The 21,583-nt window shown below is 40.3% G+C and overlaps 1 protein-coding gene across 5 annotated transcripts in view; it reads right to left on the reverse strand.

Annotated features, from left to right (window-relative positions):
• Positions 1 to 21,583, reverse strand: part of LOC122082594 (nuclear pore complex protein NUP160) — a 109,023-nt gene that overhangs the window by 33,847 nt on the left and 53,593 nt on the right. For all 5 annotated transcript variants that reach the window (XR_006141356.1, XR_006141357.1, XR_006141354.1 and 2 more), the window contains 6 exons: positions 20,996 to 21,564; positions 13,378 to 13,540; positions 12,920 to 13,197; positions 12,645 to 12,832; positions 12,255 to 12,328; positions 11,836 to 12,176 (listed from right to left, as the gene is read on the reverse strand). Coding sequence is in view for 1 of the 5 variants with exons in the window: in XM_042650267.1 (XP_042506201.1) it covers positions 11,836 to 12,176; positions 12,255 to 12,328; positions 12,645 to 12,832; positions 12,920 to 13,197; positions 13,378 to 13,540; positions 20,996 to 21,564 (1,613 nt within the window). In the remaining 4 variants the exon portion in view is untranslated. The remainder of the gene's footprint in view (positions 1 to 11,835; positions 12,177 to 12,254; positions 12,329 to 12,644; positions 12,833 to 12,919; positions 13,198 to 13,377; positions 13,541 to 20,995; positions 21,565 to 21,583) is intronic.

The following is a 21,583-nucleotide window of genomic DNA, read 5'->3' on the forward strand; positions in this document are numbered from 1 at the left end:
TTGTCTACATGATGAAATTTCTAAAACACTTTTATAACATCAACCTTCAAATATCCTGATGTAGATGGAAGAAGGAAAGAGAGAAGAAAGGCCAGTCCAGCCAGCCATTGAGCCACCAGCCCAACTAGCCCACTTGGCTCAGCCCAATTAGCCTATGGTTCTGTTTAGGGCTTCACAATTGGGCTGGGTATCGACCAGCATTACTTCTCAGCATGCGCAGGCTTGATTAGGAGATCAGATCTTGTGTCGGATCTACTTCATGCTCCAAGATCTCGTTGAAATCTTGGTAATTTCAGCATTTTTTTTCCCGAAACGAAATGTCATACGAATTACTGAATCTCAGCATGCACGGGCTCGATTGGGAGATCAGATCTTGTATCGTATCCGAGATATGCTAAGACATGCTAAAGATCAACGATTAAAGTATTAGTATCGGTCGTCGTATCAGTCGGATAAATTTAAGATACGTACCGGAGGGTATCATATCGTATCCGAGATACTTTAAACCATAGGCCCAAGCTTATAAGGGCGAGGAGGAGCCTCGTATGAGACCCGAGAGGACCAAGTGGGAGCCTCATGATAAGCTAAGAAGCCAACGATCAGAGGAGAGCAAGGGCAAGGGGAAACCTCGCTAATAGCATGAATGGCAGAGTGGGACCCAGCAAGGGGTTAGGTGGTAGTAGCAACAACGATCAATGGCAAAGGGCCAAGCTGACAAGGGCAAGGAGGAGCCTCAAAGGAAACTTATGGGGGATAGGGGGTAAAAAACCGTAGATGAGGGAGAACCCTGGAGAGGCCGAAGAGTTTCTCGGGAGTCTATAATGGGACCAACAAGAAATTTAAAGAGGTGCATCAGGTTAAGATGATCGGGTAAGGAAGACCCCGAAGAAGGCAAGTTGGGTAAGGTGTTATAGAGGGAGAAGGGGAAGAGAAGGAAGAGGTAATGGGCTGGATATGGTGGGTTGAGTGGTGTGGAATCCAGGTATCGGATGGTGGGCCGAGCGGTGTAGATGGGCCGAAAGGTTATGGTTGGTTTGAGGATCTGTTTAGTCTAGAGTCAAGGCCGGCTTAGAGTGGTTAGGCCGGAATGGAAGGGGTAGAAGGGGAGGAAGGGTTCTAGGGTTAGTGAGATGATGGGATAAAAAAGGGTTCCACAGAGGAAGAGAGGAGGCAGGGAGAGGGTGTAGAAGCGTGGAGGCAAAGGGCTTGAGGAAGTGAGCTGCACATTTCGGAGATTAAGGGATGGAAGAGAAGAGATGAAGTGATTGGATGGGAGAAGTAGGAGGTAGGGTTAAGCGTGAGGGGGAGGTGGAGGTGGCAGAGGCTACTGAGCAGGATCGCAGAGTGGCAGCAGGCGACACAAAGGCAGTAGCTTCATCCATATCAGAATCGGGAGAAACAAGGACAATGAAGTCGTTGTGACAAGTGGATAACAGATGGAGGACCGACGAACCAAGAGAGGAGCAGTAACTGAGGCGAGAATGGCTTTTGGAGGATCCCAAAGCCAGAAGTTGATGCCCAGGCCGGCGGCAAAGGTGGGATCTGTTTCCACTCCAGCAGGGGCCTCAGCCGGGGTCTCAAGAGACAGGTACAGCCATAGGAATGCTTGGGGGTAAATGGATTTTCCGGGTAGAGAAATAGAGCCCTTGGCGGCAGCAGACTCAACAATAACATTTTCTGAATTGGCAACTTCGTTCTGAGGATGAACATCAGGCATAATGGTAGAAAAATTAATTTTTTGTGTGATGGCCAAAGACTTTGCATTTCAGACATTGGGGAGGGATCCAATCATAGAGGACTTGCTGGTGAAAGGAATGTCCTTCATCGTGCATAACCAAGATCAATGAAGGAGAAGGAGCTCCTGCCGAGGTGTCTAAGCAGATGCGCGCAAACGATAGTCCATCTTTAATTCTAGTTCTCTTATCAGTGAATAGGGGAGTCCCAATGACAGATTCAATTATGCTCAAACCTTGTTGACACCAGTAGTGCAGAGGAAAGTTGGGGAGAGATACCCAGAGGGGGATGGAATGATGGTCCATCTTGTGAAGATGAATAAACTGATCCCATTGCTTAAGAAATATGGGCTTCTTGCCTACTTTCCAAGGGCCAACAAGTCTTCTCTTCTTCCAGGGAGAAGTTGAAGAGGAAGACTCCATTATCCAGGAGGTAAGATGCCATTAAACCACAAGGTCTCCATTGTTTAGAGAGTGAAGGTTTTACAATGGACAAGGGCGGTCTGCTGCCAAGGAAATTGCCTACCAAGCAATTCTTCCACTGGGAGATTTCAGGAGCAAGGAGGCTGGAGGGGCATAGACCTACTTTTTGGTTGTCAAAGATGGAGGAGGGACAAAGTGAAGGGTGAGGCGGTCGCTGGAAGAGGAAGAGAGATACATGTTTTGGAGTCAGAAAAGGGGGAGGAGAGAGTATAGAAAGGAAAGGTTGGAGATGGCATGAAGGGAGGGGAATGAGGCTGGGTGGTGGGAGGGGAGGAGGTAGGGGAGGGCAGGGGAGTCTGGTTCCGGGTGGATGGATCCACCGGAGGAGGGTCAGACATGGGTAATCAGTAAGACGTCTCAGGGAGGAGGAGGTCGCAGTCTATCTCTAGTTGATTCTTTTTTTATTGCTTCATGCTATTGAGATTAAGAGTCCCTATTTTTAGAATCCCCTATTGTTTTCTGAACAGAGCTAATTACTCCACTGGCTGAACAAATAAAGCCTTAGTTGTCTGGAATCAGACATTATCTCAACTTGTGATACTTTATTTTTAAATCTGGTCAGAGCTGAAAAGTGTTGCAATAAAAGATCTGTCCATCAAATCTGCTCCTAATTTTAAGAAGCTATTTTCTCCCCTAGCAGTGTCCTTTAATCTGAATTTCGTTAACATCTGACCGGCTGGGTTCCTAAAAATATAGGATCTAGAGTTTTGAACTCTAGAGTTGATCCATAATATCCAGCACATAGTTGTCAAGGCGACGCCTTGGCGTCCAAGCGTTTTTTTAGGGACAAGGCGAGGGACGCCATTGCTGAAGTATAAAAGGCGGTCGCCTTTGGTATCAAGGCGTCCAAAAGGCGTCACCTTTGGCGCCTTGGATGACTTGTTATGAAAGGCGACCACCTTGGTTTTCTTTTCTTTTTTTTTTTTTACTTTCACTTAATTAGTTGTTTTTTATATTCTAATTCTAAACTTTTCATTTGATGAAGTACAGGTTTTTAAATGGTGTGAGATGCATGGAATCATTTTACTCCTCAAGTGAACAACAAAGAAAAAAAGGTTTGGTGGTGGGGGGAAATATAACATGAAAGGTTTTTTTTAAAACCCTCCATGTTTCTCTCTACCGGCCGGTGAAGTCTCTCTGCGACTCTGCCATTACAAATTTACAATCGTATCGTAGAACTTTGGATTCAACCGACCGATTGGCTGAAATCGATCGTTCCTTCCTCTGTTTCGACTTCAGGTATGTTTGTAATTTTTTTTTCCCTCCCTGCTACTTCGTCTTCGAGCTACGAATTTTTTTTTTCCCTCTTCTTCCTCTGCTTCTTCTTCGTCTACGATTCTTTTTTTTTTCTTTTTTCCCTCTTCTTCCTCTGCTTCTTCTTCGTCTACTCTTTTTTTTTTCTTCTTCTTCTTCTTCTTCTTCTTCTTCTTCCTCTGATTCTTCGTCTACGACTCTTTTTTTTTTTTTCTTCTTCCTCTGCTTCTTCTTCGTCTACGTCTTTTTTTTTTTTTTCTTTTTCCTCTCTTCTTCCTCTGCTTCTTCGTCTGCATCTGGTTTTTTTTTTTTTCTTCTTTTTCCCCTCTGATGTTCTCAAATGCTTCTTATGGAGGCTGCCGGTTCTTTCTATGCTTCTTCTTCTTCTTCTCTGCTACTCTGCTAGTGCTTCCTTTTTTTTTTCCCCTGCAAGTATACATAGACTGTAATCTGTAATTCTATATTATGAATTTATGATTGCATGATTATTATTGTTGTGCATTAGTGTTGTGCATTAGTGCATTAGTTATTATTTTTTAGATTGTAAAGTGCATTGTAGAGTGCTATGCTTTTTCTTATTTTTTGTTACTTAGTTTCTCTTGTTGTTGTTCCTTATGTTTGTGTAGTGTTGTAGTTTATTCAAATAGATATGGCTACTAGTGGTAGTGGCGGGCCATCTGCTAGCACTGGCGCATCAACATATGATCCAAGCAAAGATCCAACTAGGAAGGCCAAATCAAAAGACCCCGGGTGGAAGTATGGATATTGGCCAGATCTTAATGATAAGAACTTAGTGCGATGTACACTTTGTGGAAAAGATGCCAAATGAGGAATCAAAAGGATTAAGCAACATTTAATTGGTGGGTATGGAGATATATCAAAGTGCCCAAAGACAACTGCAGCAATCGCTAGCGAGATGCATGAAGCTATCATGCGAAATCAGAAGAGGAAGCCTGATGTATTTGATGAGGATTATTCTGTTGGTCATCAGGAGGGAGATGATTTGCCTGAAGAGATAGAAAGTGGAGGGCAACTCCAGTCTGGTGTACCAAGGCCCCCAACTATAGACTCCTCAATAAAGAACCTTGTACCAAGTTCTGGGACATCTTCCAAAAGGAATAAAGCTAATGTTAATACACAAATGGTAGTAAAGGGTCCGATAGATTCTTATCTTAGACGGACTCCTGAAGAAATAGTTGGTGAGAGGAGGTCTAAAGGTTCTACCCAGACAACAATACAAAGCAGCTTAAGATCAAATGCAGACAGAAAGAAAACTAATGCATATGTTGCAAAATGGTTTTATGAAGCTGGCATCACATTCAATACTGTCAAGTTAAGGAGCTTTGAGGAGATGATTGAAGCCATTGCACAGTTTGGGTCAGGATATAAGCCCCCTTCTTACCATGAGTTGAGAGTGCCCTTGCTACAGGATGAAAAAGCTCAGATTGACTGTATCAAGAAGAAATATGAAGATTATTGGAAAAGGCACGGGTGCACTCTTATGTCTGATAGATGGACTAACAAGAGAGGTAGACACTTGATTAATTTCCTTGTCAATTGTCCATTGGGGACTTATTTTATGGGCTATGTAGATGTATCTAGTGAGTCTCAATATGCAGACATGTTATTTCAGCTGCTTGATAGTAAAATTGAAGAAATTGGGGAGGATAATGTGGTACAAGTAGTTACAGACAATGCAGCTAATTATGTTGCAGCTGGTAGAATGTTGATGGAAAAACGGAATAAGCTTTATTGGACTCCTTGTGCAGCTCATTGTTTGGACCTCATGTTAGAGGACATTGGCAAGTTGAAAGCTTATAAAACAACAATAGAGAGGGCAAAAACAATGACAAGTTTTATCTACAGACATTACAAACTTGTTGATGCTTTGAGGAAAAAGACAAATGGAATAGATCTGGTGAGGTCTGGAGTTACAAGATTTGCTACCTCATTCTTGACACTACAAAGTTTGTACAAGAACAAGGATGCCTTGAAGCAATTATTTGTATCTGATGATTGGAATAGTTCTAAGTTGTCCAAGACAGAGGCAGGTAAAAAAGTACTTGAGACAATACTTGCACAAACATTCTGGAACAGTGTACTAGATTGCTTAAGAGCATCCCAACCAATTTTAGTTGTCTTGAGGTTAGTAGATGGTGATGAGAGGCCTGCATTGCCTGAAGTTTATTTGGCAATGGAAATAGCAAAAAAAAAGATAAAAGTAAATTTTGCCAACAAAGAACGGTCATGGAAGAAGGTGTTAGCAATTATTGATGATCGTTGGGAGGTCCAAATGGATCGACCTTTATATGCTGCTGGCTTTTACCTAAATGCTAGCAAATATTTTGACTACATCAATGATGAGAGACTCCCTTTTGAAGAATCATGTAAAATACAAGATGCATTCATGTCAGTTATTGAAAGAATGGTGCCCGACTTAACTGTGCAAGACAAGATCATACGTGTCTCAAATGTACAAAAAATGTGAAGGTAGCTTTTCAAGGAGTTTGGCTTTTAAACAACGGACAGCCGGTGAAGGAGCATTGGATCCTAGTAAGTACTAAGTATTTTTTTTTTATTTTAATAAGTATTTAACAATATGTGTATCTAATTTTTTCCTTATATATAGTCTCTTAGTGGCAAACACATGGATCTTCGGCCCCTACGCTTCAACAATATGCAATACGCATATTAGGCCTTTGTTGCTCCGCTTCCGGTTGTGAGCGCAATTGGAGCACATTTGATTTTGTACGTATGATCTTGTATATTAGTTTGTAATTATACTTTTTACATCTATTTCTTGACTTAAATAAAGAGTATTTATGGATTCAGATTCACACCAAGAAGAGGAATAGACTAGAACATCAGCGCTTGAATGATCTAGTCTATATCCAATATAATCGTCGGCTTCATTCAAGGTTCCAAGAAAGAAGGGAAAAGGGCAGCAATTGTGATCCAATAATTCTTGATGAAATGAATTGGAGTAGTGAATGGATAACAGGGGATCAAGAAGATGGAGATTTAGTCCATCCTGGAGACGACCTCACATGGGGAGATGTTGATAGAGCAGTTGGGGCATCTACATCGGTGGGGGGTCGTAATTTACCTAGGAGGGCTCAAGGATCAACAAGTGCAGCCAATATTTGCTACACACGTCGTGGTAGGGGAAGGGCCACTATTGAAGAATCGTCAGATGATGAAGTTGAAGAAGAGGTCCACGATGTGGTGCGTGATGATGAAGATATTGAAGAAGACTTTGGTGATGGGCCAACTGATTCTATGAGTCAACAACAACACGAGGGAGAAGAAGTAGATGTTGATTTGTTAGCTTGATTATGGTTAAACAAGAACAAAGTTTAGCTTGATGGTTTATTTTGTTGTTTTAAAATTTATACTTTAAAGTTTACTAAAGTTTAGCATTTTGGTTTATTTTTATGTTTCTCAATTTCCATTAGGTATTTTTAATTCTCCCCAGGTAGGATTGGAACCCATAGCCTAACACCTATCATGAGTCATGACTCATATATTAGGGAACAAGGTTTCTCTTGTTGCTTAGTGTTTTAGTATCACTAACTTATATGTATTGATTGACAGGGTGTTAAACATTAAAATATCATGGTTCATGGACTCATGGTCTATGATGGACTTTGTGGATCTCGTTTTGGGCATCATAGAGGTAAGTATATCTAACTACATACTTAAATAGTTAAATATTATATTATTTATAATATTTCATTAGGAATTATATGTTGTTATGCCTTTTGTTTTATTTATAGCTTTTTTTTTATGAATAATTTTTTTATTTTTTGTTGTGTTTTCTCATGTTAGAAAATATATCACTTTGCAATTTGCATTGATATGAATTTCATGTTGAATGTTGATTCTTGCCTCTTGATGTTGCTTAAAGTGTGTACTTTTTTCCCTTGATGTTGCTTAAAGTCGTGCTTCTTGTATTTTGATATAACTTAAAGGCTTGATTTTTTACAAGCAATTTAAAATTAAGTATATCATTGTTATACAGTTATACTAGATATTATAGATATATTAAAAATATAGTAACGTCTTTTTTGGCGCTGTATTCGCCGTAAGGCGGGCGCCTTCTCGCCTAAGCGCTTAGACAGCCCTCCAACGTCTTGGTTCGCCTTGTCGCCGTGACAACTATGATCCAACAGTTAGATCATCTTCAGTTTTTGGGATTTTGATATGCTATTTACAGGGTCCACTCGACCAGATTTTGTTTCAGACGGGAGTTTTGGATTTTGAGTTACTAAGATTCACTAAGTTCCTATCCTGTGGGTTGTGTTTCAACCTATTCTTAGCAAGGATTAACGTATTGCTATCAATCAGCTAAATTTAAGATATGTATCGGAGGATATCGTATCATATCGGAGATAAGCTAAGATATCCTAAATATCAAGGATTAAAAGTATTAGCAATGGTCTCTGTATCAGTCTCCTAAATTTAAGATATATATATCCATAGTTGTCATGGCGTTGCCTAGGCATCGCCAAGGCGGCGATTTGGCGTCCTGGCAGAAAAAGAAGTTCATAGCAGTGCTACGATTTACGTGACTCACAAATGGCAGTCGCCATTGGCTGATAGGCATCGCCATGGCACCGCCAAGGACGCCAAGTCACGCCTGATTCACAAGGCAATCGATTTTTTGTAAAATGCAGGGTGATTTTGATAGGGCTATGTTGATTTTTGATGATTTGATGTTGCTTAATGTTGGTTTTATATGTTATAGGGTATATATTGTAGGCTTGTAGCATGCTAAATAACTTTAGAAAATAGGAGAAATAAAAAAGTAGCATACTAAATAACTTTAGAAAATAGGAAAAATAAAAAATGACACATGGGCGATTTGAAAGCCATAGCAACACCATAATGGCCAATTCATCGCCAAATCGATTAGCCACCCCTCCACAGCCTTGGATCGATTTGATGCCATGACAACTATATATATATCACAGATACTTTAAAGCATGATTCTGAGGTTAATCAGATTGCACCACATCTCATTTCTTCTTATAGAAGGAAAATTTGAACCGCTATCAATCCAGATGATTTCTCACTTCTTAGTGCCTTCCCTGCAGCCCGAATTTATTCTTGAAACACCATCTGTAGCCAGCCTCCTTATCTTCCAAGGACTTGGCTCAACATTAGAGACTGTAGGCTTTGTATAAAATACAAACGAAGCTTCCTCCACTTGTTCTCCTTCTATAATTCTTCCTTCACCCTGTGCTTGTTAGTTAATTTATCTCTTCTTCTCATGGCTTCTTTTTTCTTCTTTTTTTTCCTTTCTAAAAATCGGCAACAAGAAGGTAAATCTACTTGTATGGAAAAGGTAAAGATACAAAGCGAGAAGTACAAAGAGGCAACACCCTAGACGCAAGCAGGGTTTAAAGTATCGCTCCGTATCATACCTTATCAGCCGATACGGACCGATACGATACATGGAATTTTTAAAACCCTTTTGTATCGATATGTATCTTATGATACATACTGATATGCACCAGTACACCACCGATACGATACGATACTCTATGGATGATGTGGATCCGAATCCCAAGGGCTGAAATCGGATCGCTTAGGGCCCACTTAAACACTCAATAAAACAAAGGCAACACCCAATAACAATTGTATTGAAATAAAGCTTCAACTAAATGGCAGAATTGTAATTAAGCTGAAGTTTCCAATAAAGGTGGCAGTTTTGTAAATAAATAGAACTTTAGAGGGGAGTGGCAGACTTGTAATTAGATGGAACTAAAGGCCTAGGCTACAATATGCTAGTAAAAGGGTAATTTAGGACTAAGGAGAATAATGAGGATGTGAAGGGCAATAAGGTCAAACCAAGGGTTAAATGCCCTAAACAGCAGTCCACGATTCTTCAAGCTTCTTCTCCTTGTGAGAACCAGAAATCAGCGGAAATAACCTTCGAACCAGACAAGAGAACTCATCAATGGGGCCTTCAATCGGGCTGAAACTCATGGAAGGGTTCGATTATTCCAAGATCTACAGTCTCCAACCGATGGGTGTTCAAACAGAAACCAAAAAGAAAGTAAAACTTCTGCAACTCAGGTCTAACGCAAAGACAGAATCAGATGTGAAGTTCTGGTTAGAGCTTCCAGCAAAGATTAAATCTTCACTCGCATCCATGTAGAGTAAGTCGTTTCCATTAGAGGGATGAGCCCTTAAAACCTCAAACTGATCTGAAGTGTATCAGGACAGATTGATGGAAAAAAACTGTGGCTGCAAGTAACACCCAGAAAAACAGAGTAGTAGTATCGGTTAACGAAAACAGAAAAAGAAAAGAGAAATATCAATAATAGCAGATCGATGGGGAGGGAGAAGAGGAATAGAAGAGATACGAAGATTTTAGAGAGGGAGGAAAAAGGAGTCGGCAGTCATGGTTCCACACCCAAAAATTCTTCAACCAAGTGTTAATTGTTCAAAAACTTCAATTCTGTCGCTTACTAGTGAATTACATGGCTTATAAAAGAAAACTCAAAGTATCAAAATGGTAACTAATTTAAAATGGAAACTAATATAAAATTAGAAGCTAACTAATACAAAAAGAAATTGTTTCTAAATCCAAAGAGAATCAAATCAAAAGATTTTTTTTTCCTATGTCCATCGTGCAACTGCATCAATGGAAAATTCAAAATCGAAGTGAAGTGTAAGTTTCGGTATGTATCGATACGTATCAGTGTATACCGATACGGTCATAAAATGGCCAAGATGGGTAATTTGTCAGAAAAACACAATTTTTTGAGATGTTTTTGTTCCAAAGTTGCTGCTAACCATTTTTCTCTCTAACTAAAGTGGAAATCAATGTTGGGAACAAGGATTTTATATTTATAGGACAACTAAAAACCTTGGATTCTTAGTGCGATACTCTCAATTTTGCTATTTATGCATAATACATGTTATATATAGTTTTTTTTAACTATTTTTTTATGCAAAAGTGTATAAAAAAATGTTTTCTATCCATTTGTGTGTATCTTTAGTGTATCTTAACATATCTCCGATACGATACGATAACCTCCGATGCGTATCTTAATTTTGGCCGACCGATACGGCGACCGATACCAATACTTTAATCCTTGGACGCAAGAAGAAAAAGAGTAAAGAGAAAAGACCAACCACAAAGCAATAAGCCCCTACTAATAGGACACCACCACTGCTACAATGCAAGAACAAGGAACAAACACTCCCATGGTACAACTCGACATCCAACCACCCTAAAAGGAAAAGATAAGAGTGAAGGACAAGTCCAAGAGGTCACTGCAGGCTAGATTTGTTTCTTGGCTCTGGCTATTTCTGCTATTTTCCACGGATTTTTCTTTTTAATCTCCACTTTTGCATATATCTAACCTGACAAGAGACATGAAATCACTTCTCACTCCTTAACTATCTCCCTATAATGGGGATATCATAGCATGGATGCAAACCTGCCTTGTTGGTTTCTTTACTTTAGTCTTGATAGCATTTATTGTAGGAAGCAACCAGCAGCAGAGTTTTCTACACAGAAAACTCGGAACAAGGCTAAATAAAAAGCGGAAACTGAAGAAGATAGACAGAATTGAATAAAAACATGTACAGCAAAAATACCCCTGTTATCTAATTTATAGACCTGATGAAATATCCGAAATCCTACTCTTAATCACAACTCAAACATAGAACTGATTGGACCAAACAAAACAAAAAATCCAGGACGAGATGAATTAGAAATGAAACATCAATTCCTTTTTCAAAGTGGTGGAACTCCTAGTTCAGCTAGGAGTTGCAACTGGAGCTTCAAATCTGAAATCTGGAACTTAACATGCACCGGATTGGTAGGAGAAACAAAAATGGAACCATTTATGAAGAAATCCAGTTGGAAAAAGAAATTGAACTGAGAACTACCCATTGTTTCTGAGGCCATGTATTCCATTAATGATGCTCTGTAATCAGCAATCAACGACTCTTTACTGTTGAACTCCTTTTTCACCTGGCTTTTAGGATAAGTACAATATGTTTCCCACATCACCTTCATTTCCCCTAGTAATGTCACAACCCTGAATCTCCTCTTACAAGTCCAATAGCCCCTTGTATCCTCCCCTCCCAAACAACTCCAGCAACAAAGAAGAGCCCAACTGAATGCGTACCAACCATAAGACAGAAGGAACATCAAAAGAAAGAAGAGATGAAAGGATCATTGGGAAAAAGAAATCACTGCAACCCTTACCCTCACCCTCACCCTCACCCTAGAAGATCAGATGTCTCCAGAAACACAGATGCATCAACATCATCCAATTCATGAGAAAAATACAATATCAACAGAATATGGATATAGAAGAGACGAATGGGTTCTAATTATTACCTTACTGGCACCACGCTCACAAAGAACAATTATTAAACGCCTCAGACAAATATATTTGCTATCTTCATCGGGGTTGGAAATTATCGCACAATATGCATCATAATAGTGGTTCTGATCTAAGGTAAACTTGAAGATATTTGCCCAGAGCCTCCCTCTAATAACAGTTGCAGGCTCAGAAAGAAGATCTTCAGCAGTATCATTGCACAATCTAAGTGCTTCATCAATTTGCTCCAGGGCAGCAAAAGCAAACTGGCAAGCACCCTCACTCAGATTATATTGCTCAAAAGTCTGCATTGCCCATTGATAATAATGAAGCTTCCATGCTGCTGCAGAGTCCCAACCTGATGAAATAGAAAAAGGACTACAAAATAAATGTCACTTTCAAAATGAAAAGAAGCATAATTCAAACATTCACTCACCGGAACCAGAATGGGAGCCTGTTTGCAGAGACAGATCACGCAAGGCCCGGTAAGCCCCTTGTCCACATGAAGCTCTGGATCACAGAGTAGTACTGATGTGAATATGCGCTTACAAAATGAAAGTACAAATAGATTTCTTATCGAAATACAGAATACAGATGCGTGTAAAAGTAATCATGCAAGAGTACTAAGCGAAAAAAAAATTTGTTATTTCTACATTATGGACAACTTATTGAAGGTACTCGGTGATTGTCTTATTGATTCTTCAAGATATTTCCTTGTTCTTGGTGATTTGTTCCTTGACATAAACACACATGCCTTTTAATTTGAACCATAAATTGAAAACAAATGAAAAAATCCAGATAAGTCAGAATACATATGACTCGATACCTAAAGAAACAGCAAACTGCTTCATGAACTTTCCTTTGCTTTGAAATTTCTTGAAATCCAAATTGTGCCCTTGCGAGAAGACAACATCCAAGGAGATGAAAATGCATGCACCATTCACCATCGGTAGTCTGAACACTCTGGGATATCTTCTCTTTTCGTGAATGTGCATCGATAATTGCAAGCAGGTTCTTAAAGTACAAACAACACACACATCATATTCTATTAAAAAGGTCAAACATGTAAAACATAATACAAGAATGAAAGATGAAATAAACCTCAACAGCTTCACATTGACCATGCCTAAGGAGGACAAGCGCAAGTTCAGAAATACGACTGAACAAGGAAGTTTTTTCTTCTCCAGTCCTGCCCCATATAATCCAGCTGCAGAAGTTCCGCATGGAACTGATGATATTTTCAGGGCTAGTAAAATATCTTGAAGAAATATTGCCATGCTCCTCAAAGGAACTTCTGAAATTAGGCATGAGTATACAAGCTAGCGTAAAGTCCCGCGTGCCAAGCATTTCATTCCATGAATTCGTATCATTGTGGCTACCTGGAGACACGAATTCTAAAAACGATAAATTGGATGTCATAATGTCTCAGTACTTATTATTAAGACAAAGAAATCAGAGCCTCTTTGAAATTACAATATGGTTTGGTTGCATGCATGCCTAAAAAGATAATGTCCATTAATAAATCATAACAATGTGTGATGATGTCAGCATGATCTCACCAATGTGCAGTGATGAAAGTCGAGAATTGAAATCCTCCAAGGCTGGTGATTCGGAAGGAGTAGTTCCCAAAAAATGGAGGATAAGCCACTCAGCAAGGGTTTCATGTATCATTGGAATCAGTTCAAGTTGTATTCTGGAGATATCACTGTGCGCCATGAGGACCTGCAATCAGAGAAGAGAAAAAATGAAGTAAATAACACTTACCAAATCATGGAAATTACAACTAAAACTTAGACGCCTGGACAAACTGCAACTTATGAAATCTCGAAAAGCAACCATAATTGAGAAGGAAAATTCAGGTACACCAAAATAACCACTTGCTTTTAGGATCCCATGAAGTTTTCCATGTAAGATGTCGGAACTTAGAAAGTATTCTGATGAAATGAGTTAGAAAGCCCTTGTTCGATGTTGCCCTTTTAATTTTGGATAGGCAAGGCAATATATATATATATATATACACATATAGGGCAAGAGAATGCGACCTACTGGTGCAGGTATATGCCAGTGCGTGGGAGCATCTTCAGCGCCCTACAGGGCAGGGGCATCCCAGTCTTTCCACGCCTGCAGTGTCTAGGCGTATATATATATACATATATATATAAGACAAATATTTTTTTATTAAAGAAGAGAGAGAGTATAGAAGTTAAAATCAAGAACAAACTCTACGAAAATACTTTACATAAAGAAAAATGGAATTATCTCTTTGTATAGGTAATGTTGTAAAATGACAAGCCACTGAGAACCGCCGAGGAAGCCGTTGACATCATGGAATTCCTTAGTAGCTTTACCGCACCTCAATACCTCATAATAGATCTCCCAATGACAGACATGTAAGGCCAATTTCTGACTTCATCAAAGATAAAAACTGTTCCTTCTATCCAAATGCAACACGCGATGCCATAAGAGAGCAGACTCCATAGCACTTCGGGTTTAGGATTCAGATCTAAATGAGGCCAGCTATTAAAAATCATCTCAAGCTCAGGAGGGGAAGTACAAACCTTACCAAATAAACCAATGAAGTATGACACCATGTCCATGTCAACGAAACAAATTCACAATGCAGATGAGCAGTCGTCACTATGTTGCAAATAAATAGAGAACATCTGCTAGGAAGTTTGAAACTTCTATGCTAAAGCACTTCAAGAGTCCAGTACTTATTAATAGAGAAAGCCCAAGAAAAAACAGATTCAGTGTGCAGCTTTAGATTTCCATATGACTGCTCCATCTTGGAAATCAAGTTCTGGAAAGCATTAGGAATCATTATAAGATTTTCAAAAAGATATTCCTTCAACACCAATTTTTTAAATTCTACAATCAGGGCCAGCACATCCCCATTGAGGTGTTTAAAATAAGTTGTAATAATTCAGCACAGCATCTATGACATTCCTTCAGCACCATTTTGGTAAATTCTACGATCAAGCCAGCATGTCCCCATTGAGGTGTTTGAAATAACTTGCAATAATTCTGCACATCATCTATTTCCCAGTTCTCACCTCACCATAAAAAATGTCCAAATATTGAGGTATGCATTTTTGCTCAGTTACAGATTGTCAAATTTAGGGAAAACCACAGCCAGGGTAAGTCTCCAATCCACATATCTTCTCAAAACCTCATTCTTTATCCTTCCCACACTTTAAAGTCTGCAACCCACGTATCTTCTCAAAACCTCATTTTTAATCCTTCCCACACTTTAAAGGGTCAAATTTGTTCATAATATTCTTTCAAACACAAATACCAGGTGAGATGTGACATTTGTAGAACCCCAACCTGAATTTTGAGTCTTATGTTTACTTGCCACAACTGATCTCCGAGGACAGCTCTTCTGTAGTAAATCTTCAAAACCATTTAGCCAAAAGAGACTTGTTCTACTGCAGGTAAGGGAGTCCAATCGGGCCAATCGGCCCCTCGGAATAATTTATTTGGGCCCATGATTCAGTTCTATGGTCTTGGGGTAAAACTTTAGATTTAAGGAAGTACATGGGAATAATTATATGGATAAGATTGTGTGGGTAGAATGTGCCATAAGACTGCCATTCAAGTTAGTATAATCTAGAAGAGTCCTTTAAGTGTGGTCAAATTAGTTTAGGAAGATTAAGAGTCATTAGTGGAGTATTTTATTATTTTTGTTTTATAAATAATAACGCAACCAACCCACGACTGGAATGGAATAAAAATCTTTATTTTTATTGAAGTGAGATTGTAATCTCTTCTCCCTCCTCTCCCTCACCCACAATCTACTTTCCCTCCCTTCTTCTATTCCCATCAACATCATCTTGTTCTCTTCTAGTCTTTCCTTCAATACCCACTCTCTCTCCTGTGATCTCTTCTTCTTCTCCCTATTATCCTCCCTTTCTCCTCTAACCAAGAGCCTATTTTTCCCCATTCTTTGTTGCTGCTAGAGGATTTGAAATAGTACTATTCGGTTGCTTGTTTTCTCTATAACAGCAGATCCACATCTACTTGAGCTGCATTATTTGGTAATAGAGCCGAAGTTGAAGCTCTTAATCATGGAGGTTGATCAACATATCTACGAATTATTAGTTTCGATGAGATGATATTCGCACAGTCCAAGAAATTATGAAGAGGCTGTTTTTATTTGAATATCCACGGCCAAGAACCATAGTTGAATGTTATGATTCAATTCCTCCTGATCCAGATCAACTCAATTATGATTATGATGACGAAATTGAAGCAGAGGAGTTAATCAACGGTTTGATTGAAGATATGGAATCCCAATCAAAGAAGCTATGACGAGGGATGTAACCTTCAACCGGGCAATATTATATCAGGGAGCAAGAGAATTGTGTGAAGGAATCAGATCCCATGCAGAGGAGGAACTGAAGGAACCTAAAGGGTTAGGAGACCAATGATTCTATCTCCTCTACCCTGATGGCTAGGAGGGATAAGAGGAAGGGAGGACCAAATGTCAGATAATGGAGGGGAGAAGGGGGTGGGAGGAGCCCATGCCCCATTGTAGATGATGGAGGAAACGGTGGCATCTTTGTCTATATCAAAAGAATAGACAACTCTAGCTCCCACAACTGAGAAGAGAAGGCCAGAGGGGTGCCAATTGTCATACCAAAGGGATGTAGTGGAGCCATCATCAATAGAGGTGAGAATGGCACGAAGAGAAAGAGGACAGATTTTTAAGGATCTTACGTGAAACCTAAGTGGCATCAGAGGGATGAGGAGCAGTCCAATGGGAATCTTTCCTAAGAAAGGAGGAGTGGAAGTAAGAGACTTAGGTGCTATTGTGCTTGGATATAAGTCTTCAAATGAGTTTGAGGACTCCCTCAAAGTTAACCTCATGAATCATTCTCAAACCCAAACCCCACCCCATTGTTTGGGGAGACACAAATAAGATGAATAGATGGAGTAGAGCCATAGAGGAATCCAAAGGAGTCCACATCTTACCATAAGAAAGTATATATGAATGTTTGCATTTTTTTTTACAGTGGAAGCAGGTAATTCAAAAACATCGGACCAGTAGATGTAACTAGATTGGAGAACAGATCTGATGAGCCCCAAACGGCCAGCATAAGAAAGAAGCTTGCCTTTCCAAAACTGAAGCTTTTTTTTAATGAAGTCAAGCATTGGGGAACAATGATGGGCCGTTAGCCTATCAGTAATGAGAGGCAGATCGAGGTATTTAATAGCAAGGGAACCAAGGGAGAAGCCATTTAAAGCAAGGAGATGGGCTTTAGAGGATTTAAAGACGCCAGCAAAAAAGAGGTGGAACTTAAGGAGGTTGATACGAAGTCCGAGAGCTCCTCAAAGAGTTGTAGGGATGACATGATGGTATTAATGGAGAGATTATTTGTCTTATAGAAAATCATAAGGTCATCGGAAAACACAAGGTGAGTAAGATTGATAGCTTTGCATTTGGGGAGAGGGGATATGAGGTGAAGATCAGTAGAAGACTGTATGGATTAAGATAGGACTTCAAGGGCAAGGGAGAAGAGGACAGGATATGGGACAAACCTATCTTATGCCGGAAAAATAAGAGAAGTAGCATGTCGGGCTATCATTGAGCAGGGCAGAGTAATGGGTGCAATAGATCTAGTGAATGTAAGGTGAAAACGAGGGGGAAGGGCATACCATGATGGAGTCAAAGGCTTTATAAATATCAATTTTTAAGAGAGCAACAGGAGAATGGGATTTCCTATCAAAGCCTCTGACAATTTCATGACATAACAAGATATTGTCACTGATGATTCAACCAGCTATGAAGGAGGATTGGTTGACACTAAAAGGGAATCCTCCACAAGCTGAATCTTGTTGGCAATGATTCTAGCAATGAATTTGTAAAAGAGATTGCAAAGGGAGATAGGTTTGAAGTCAAACATGGAGGAGGCAGCCTCTTTTTGGGGAATGAGACAAAAGAAGGTATAATTAATCCCTTGGATTTGGGAAGGATTGAAGAAGAAACTTCTAATGGCTTTGATAAGGTCACTTTTGATGATATCCCAATAAGAGGTAAAAAGGCCCATGCTAAAACCATTAGGGCTAGGGACTTTGTTGTCCTTATAGGAGAGAGCAACAAAAGTAATTTCATCATCAGAGGGAATAGATTGGAGGGAAGAGAGAATATGGTTGGGGATAAATTTGTTGAGCAGGCCGGGGGGGCTATTGGAGGAGGGTATGGGGGTGGAAGGCCATAACTTTGATATCATCAGGGCTGAGAAGAGTGGAGTAGTCCCTAAAAATAAGCATGAGAATGGAGTTGGCATTGGTTCTAACCTTTAGAGATTTGTGGAAGTAGGTAGTGTTAGAATCTCTAAGCTCTAACTATTAAATGTGGGACTTTTGCTTGAGAAAGCTTTCTTACTGGTCAATTAAATGGAGGCAGTCCTTTCCACATCTACAAGGAGAAGGTTCACAGGATTGGGAGTTTGGACTGAATGGAAGCTAGATTATTTATACAAGTGGAAACACAAGAACAGATGTGAACAAAGGTGGAAGAGTTTTAAACTTTGAGAGTTCACTTGACATTTTTTAGTTTCCTGGAGAAGGCAAGAATGGGGGAGAGAAAGCATATACAGGCTTAGCCCACTCAGAGCGCACAAGGGGAAGGAAATCCAGGTGGGGAGTCCACATATCAAAGAACTTGAAAGGTTTAGGACCAAAGGAGATGTAGGGCTGAACAAGGAGGGTGATGGGGATATGATCAGCAATACCAAGGAGGTCAAAAGAGGAACTAGAGGAAGGGAAGGAGGTTCGCCAAGCTTCATTGACCACCACTTTGTCAAGCTTGCAGGCAAAACGGTTCTCGCCACTTCTTCTATTGTGCCAAGAAAATTTGATGCCCGTCCATCTTAAATCATTAATGTTGATGTCTTCCAGACAGCCATTGAAGGCATCGATAGAGGTTGGATCTATAGGAGTCCTCTCAGTTTCTCATGAGCTAATCTCACCACATTGAAACCACACCCCCTACGCCTCACGGGAGGAGGCCTATGAGAGACCGAATGGAGCGGAGATCTTGCCAAAGAGGGATCCTGCCAATGGCATGATTGAGGGCATAGATAGTAGAGAAGGCAAGGGATAAGGAGTTGATCAGGTCAGAGGTGGAGAGGTGGATGCACTGGGAAGAAGGGGCAATAACAAGAAGTTTGTAGGGATTCCACAAGATCCAAATACCACAATTGGGGCAGAAATCATAGTTAGAACTGAGAGACCAAAAGGGGGCAAGATTAGTGACGATACGAGAGGCATTTACCTCAGGGACCTTGGTTTCAAGTTGGCAACAAAGGTCAGCAAGAAGAATTTGATATGAGCACGAACCTCAGCTTGTTTGGCCAGGGAGTAAAGGCCACAGGCATTCCAGATGGTTCAATTGATCATTGAGAATGATGGAGGGGCAGCATTGGCTCAGTAGAATTGAGCTTAGCAGGGACTCTACGGAAAGAGTTCTTTGTCCGTTGGCTCACAAGATTGTGCTCAGATTGGAGTTTACAGGAAGATTCACCTTTTCTTACGCCTATGGTATTCCATAAGAGGGGTGGGGGAGAGAGTGGCAGGGAGCACCTAATGACAATGGTTGTCAATGGAGGAAGGGGCAAGCATCTGAGGATCCAACAGGAAAGTAGACTGAGTCAACACAGAGGGTGCATGAGCTTGCAGGGGAGAAACTAACAAAGATGCAATCGTGACCTGGTTGCTGAAGGTAAGGGTCGTTGCCAGACCAGGGGAAAAGAAGCAAGCACATCAGGGACTTACAAGGAGGTGAAGCCTGCACTGGAGGAGCCTGCGTTGAAGGAGACTGGTGTTCCACAGGTGGAGCCTGTGTTGAGGGGATTCGAGGATCTGCAGGAGGACCTGTGAGACAAACAAATAGGGCATCATTGAAGGGGTCCTATGAATCAAAAACCTAAAGCTCCATAGTTGGAGCCTGCAATATAGAAATCAGAAGATCTGCAGGTGGAACCTGCAAGTCTAAGGAGCCAACTGTAAGGGGTCAAGGCTCCGCAGGTGGAGCTTGCAATGACAAGATCTGAAGCTTCGTAGGTGGAGCTTGAGAGTCGGAGCAGCCAACAACGGACAGAGAGGGGAGCTAAGAAGACGGGAAGTGGGAGAGGGTTGGGGTCTCGGGGATTCCTTGAGGGGACAAAATGAGAGGGGTAGTCACAACTCACAAGAAGAGCCTCCGAAGAGAAGGTGTGATGGGGAAGGGACTGGTTGTTGGATGAAAAAGACAACCCCGATGGAATACCATTATTGTTTTCTGATTTGAGCCTATGTTCTAGTTGGAAGTCAATAATACCCCTGCATGTTAGTCATTAGTTGGGTAACACGGTCTTTTGGTCATAATTAATTGCAATGGACAGATTTGGCTCTTGGTTAGAGCCCTTTTTTTCTTTTTTTGGATGAATAAAAATATTTAGCCTATTTAAGTTTTTAAAACATCTTGCAATAAGAGAGGGAAATCACTTGGACACATGTGATGAGAGTTTAGTTCCCTAACAACATTTACTTTGCATTAGTCATAATACAGATATTTATTGAAATAAATTCCTATCCCCATGCGTTCCACCTGCATCACACCCAATGGTAAGACAGGAAGAAACAATTGGTCCAATTGCACTTAAACTTCAGGTTCCTTGAATTGTACCTGCTTTTTCAATTTTGAGGTTGTAGAAGGGGAAGAGAAGCTTATTTTAAGATGTTAGTAAACCAGTAATCAAACTTCTATGCAAATACTGTTTCCCTAATTTTGGACTGCTCTGCAACCACAAAACAGTCTATACAGTTCAAGAAGCTAGATGTTTCAATGTTTAACATTTGAGCTGTATGAAGGTTCTGTACAACACATAAATAAACGAAAAGTTATACAGAATTTTTTGGACTCTCATTGTCCTTGAAAATCATCAAATCGAAACAGAACCCATTAGGAGCATTAATCTACTACTTGAAACGTTAACTTAAACCTGGCAAGTCAAAAACTGAAGATCAAACCTTCGACTACTCTGTTTGACTGTACAAATCAAAAAATGACAGTTGAGCCAAATTTGTTACCCCAACCACTAAATTAATATGGTATTACAAACTTTTGTATCTATCAAAACAACCAATCTAGCCCACTACTAGAAAAATGAAGAGAGAGAGAGAGGAACTGACCTGCCCATTGGTGTTCATCAGATACCCCAACAATAAAAGTATGTCAAAAGTAGATTCAAACATCACTTTTGCAACTTGAGAAGTGGCCTGAACTAATATTGATGTGTTGATACCAAAGCTTGCCTCCGAATCCAATCTATCCATGGTTTTTCGAGGGACAAGAAACTTAAGGTAGTTCTCTATCACATCCAATACTCTGCCTCCTGTGGTAGCCTTATTGCACAAAGCATGAAGTGACAATAACATGTCAATGGAGAATTGCCTCTGCTTTTTATGATCTGCTAGTTTCTTTCCCCAAGATCTATTGGCTCCAAGTTGCGAAATATGGGCTGCTTTCATTGATGAACTGTCTCCAGTTTCCAGAATCTTCAGCAAGAAAGCAACAATTTCTTCGGACGAGATGGTAGATGCACTGACAAGTGATTCATAATATATAGCAACGGCAGCTTTCCCTAGTTGCTGCCTGATGCTACTAGAAAATCTTAGCACTTCAAAAAGAACTTCACGATCAAGATTATCATCTGGCAAATCCAAGCCAGAGCTTACAAAATCACTCTGTTCCCCAGAAACTGACCTCCCACCACCCCC

The sequence above is a fragment of the Macadamia integrifolia genome, chromosome 6, assembly GCF_013358625.1.
Source record: "Macadamia integrifolia cultivar HAES 741 chromosome 6, SCU_Mint_v3, whole genome shotgun sequence".
In the NCBI taxonomy this organism is placed as follows: domain Eukaryota; kingdom Viridiplantae; phylum Streptophyta; class Magnoliopsida; order Proteales; family Proteaceae; genus Macadamia; species Macadamia integrifolia.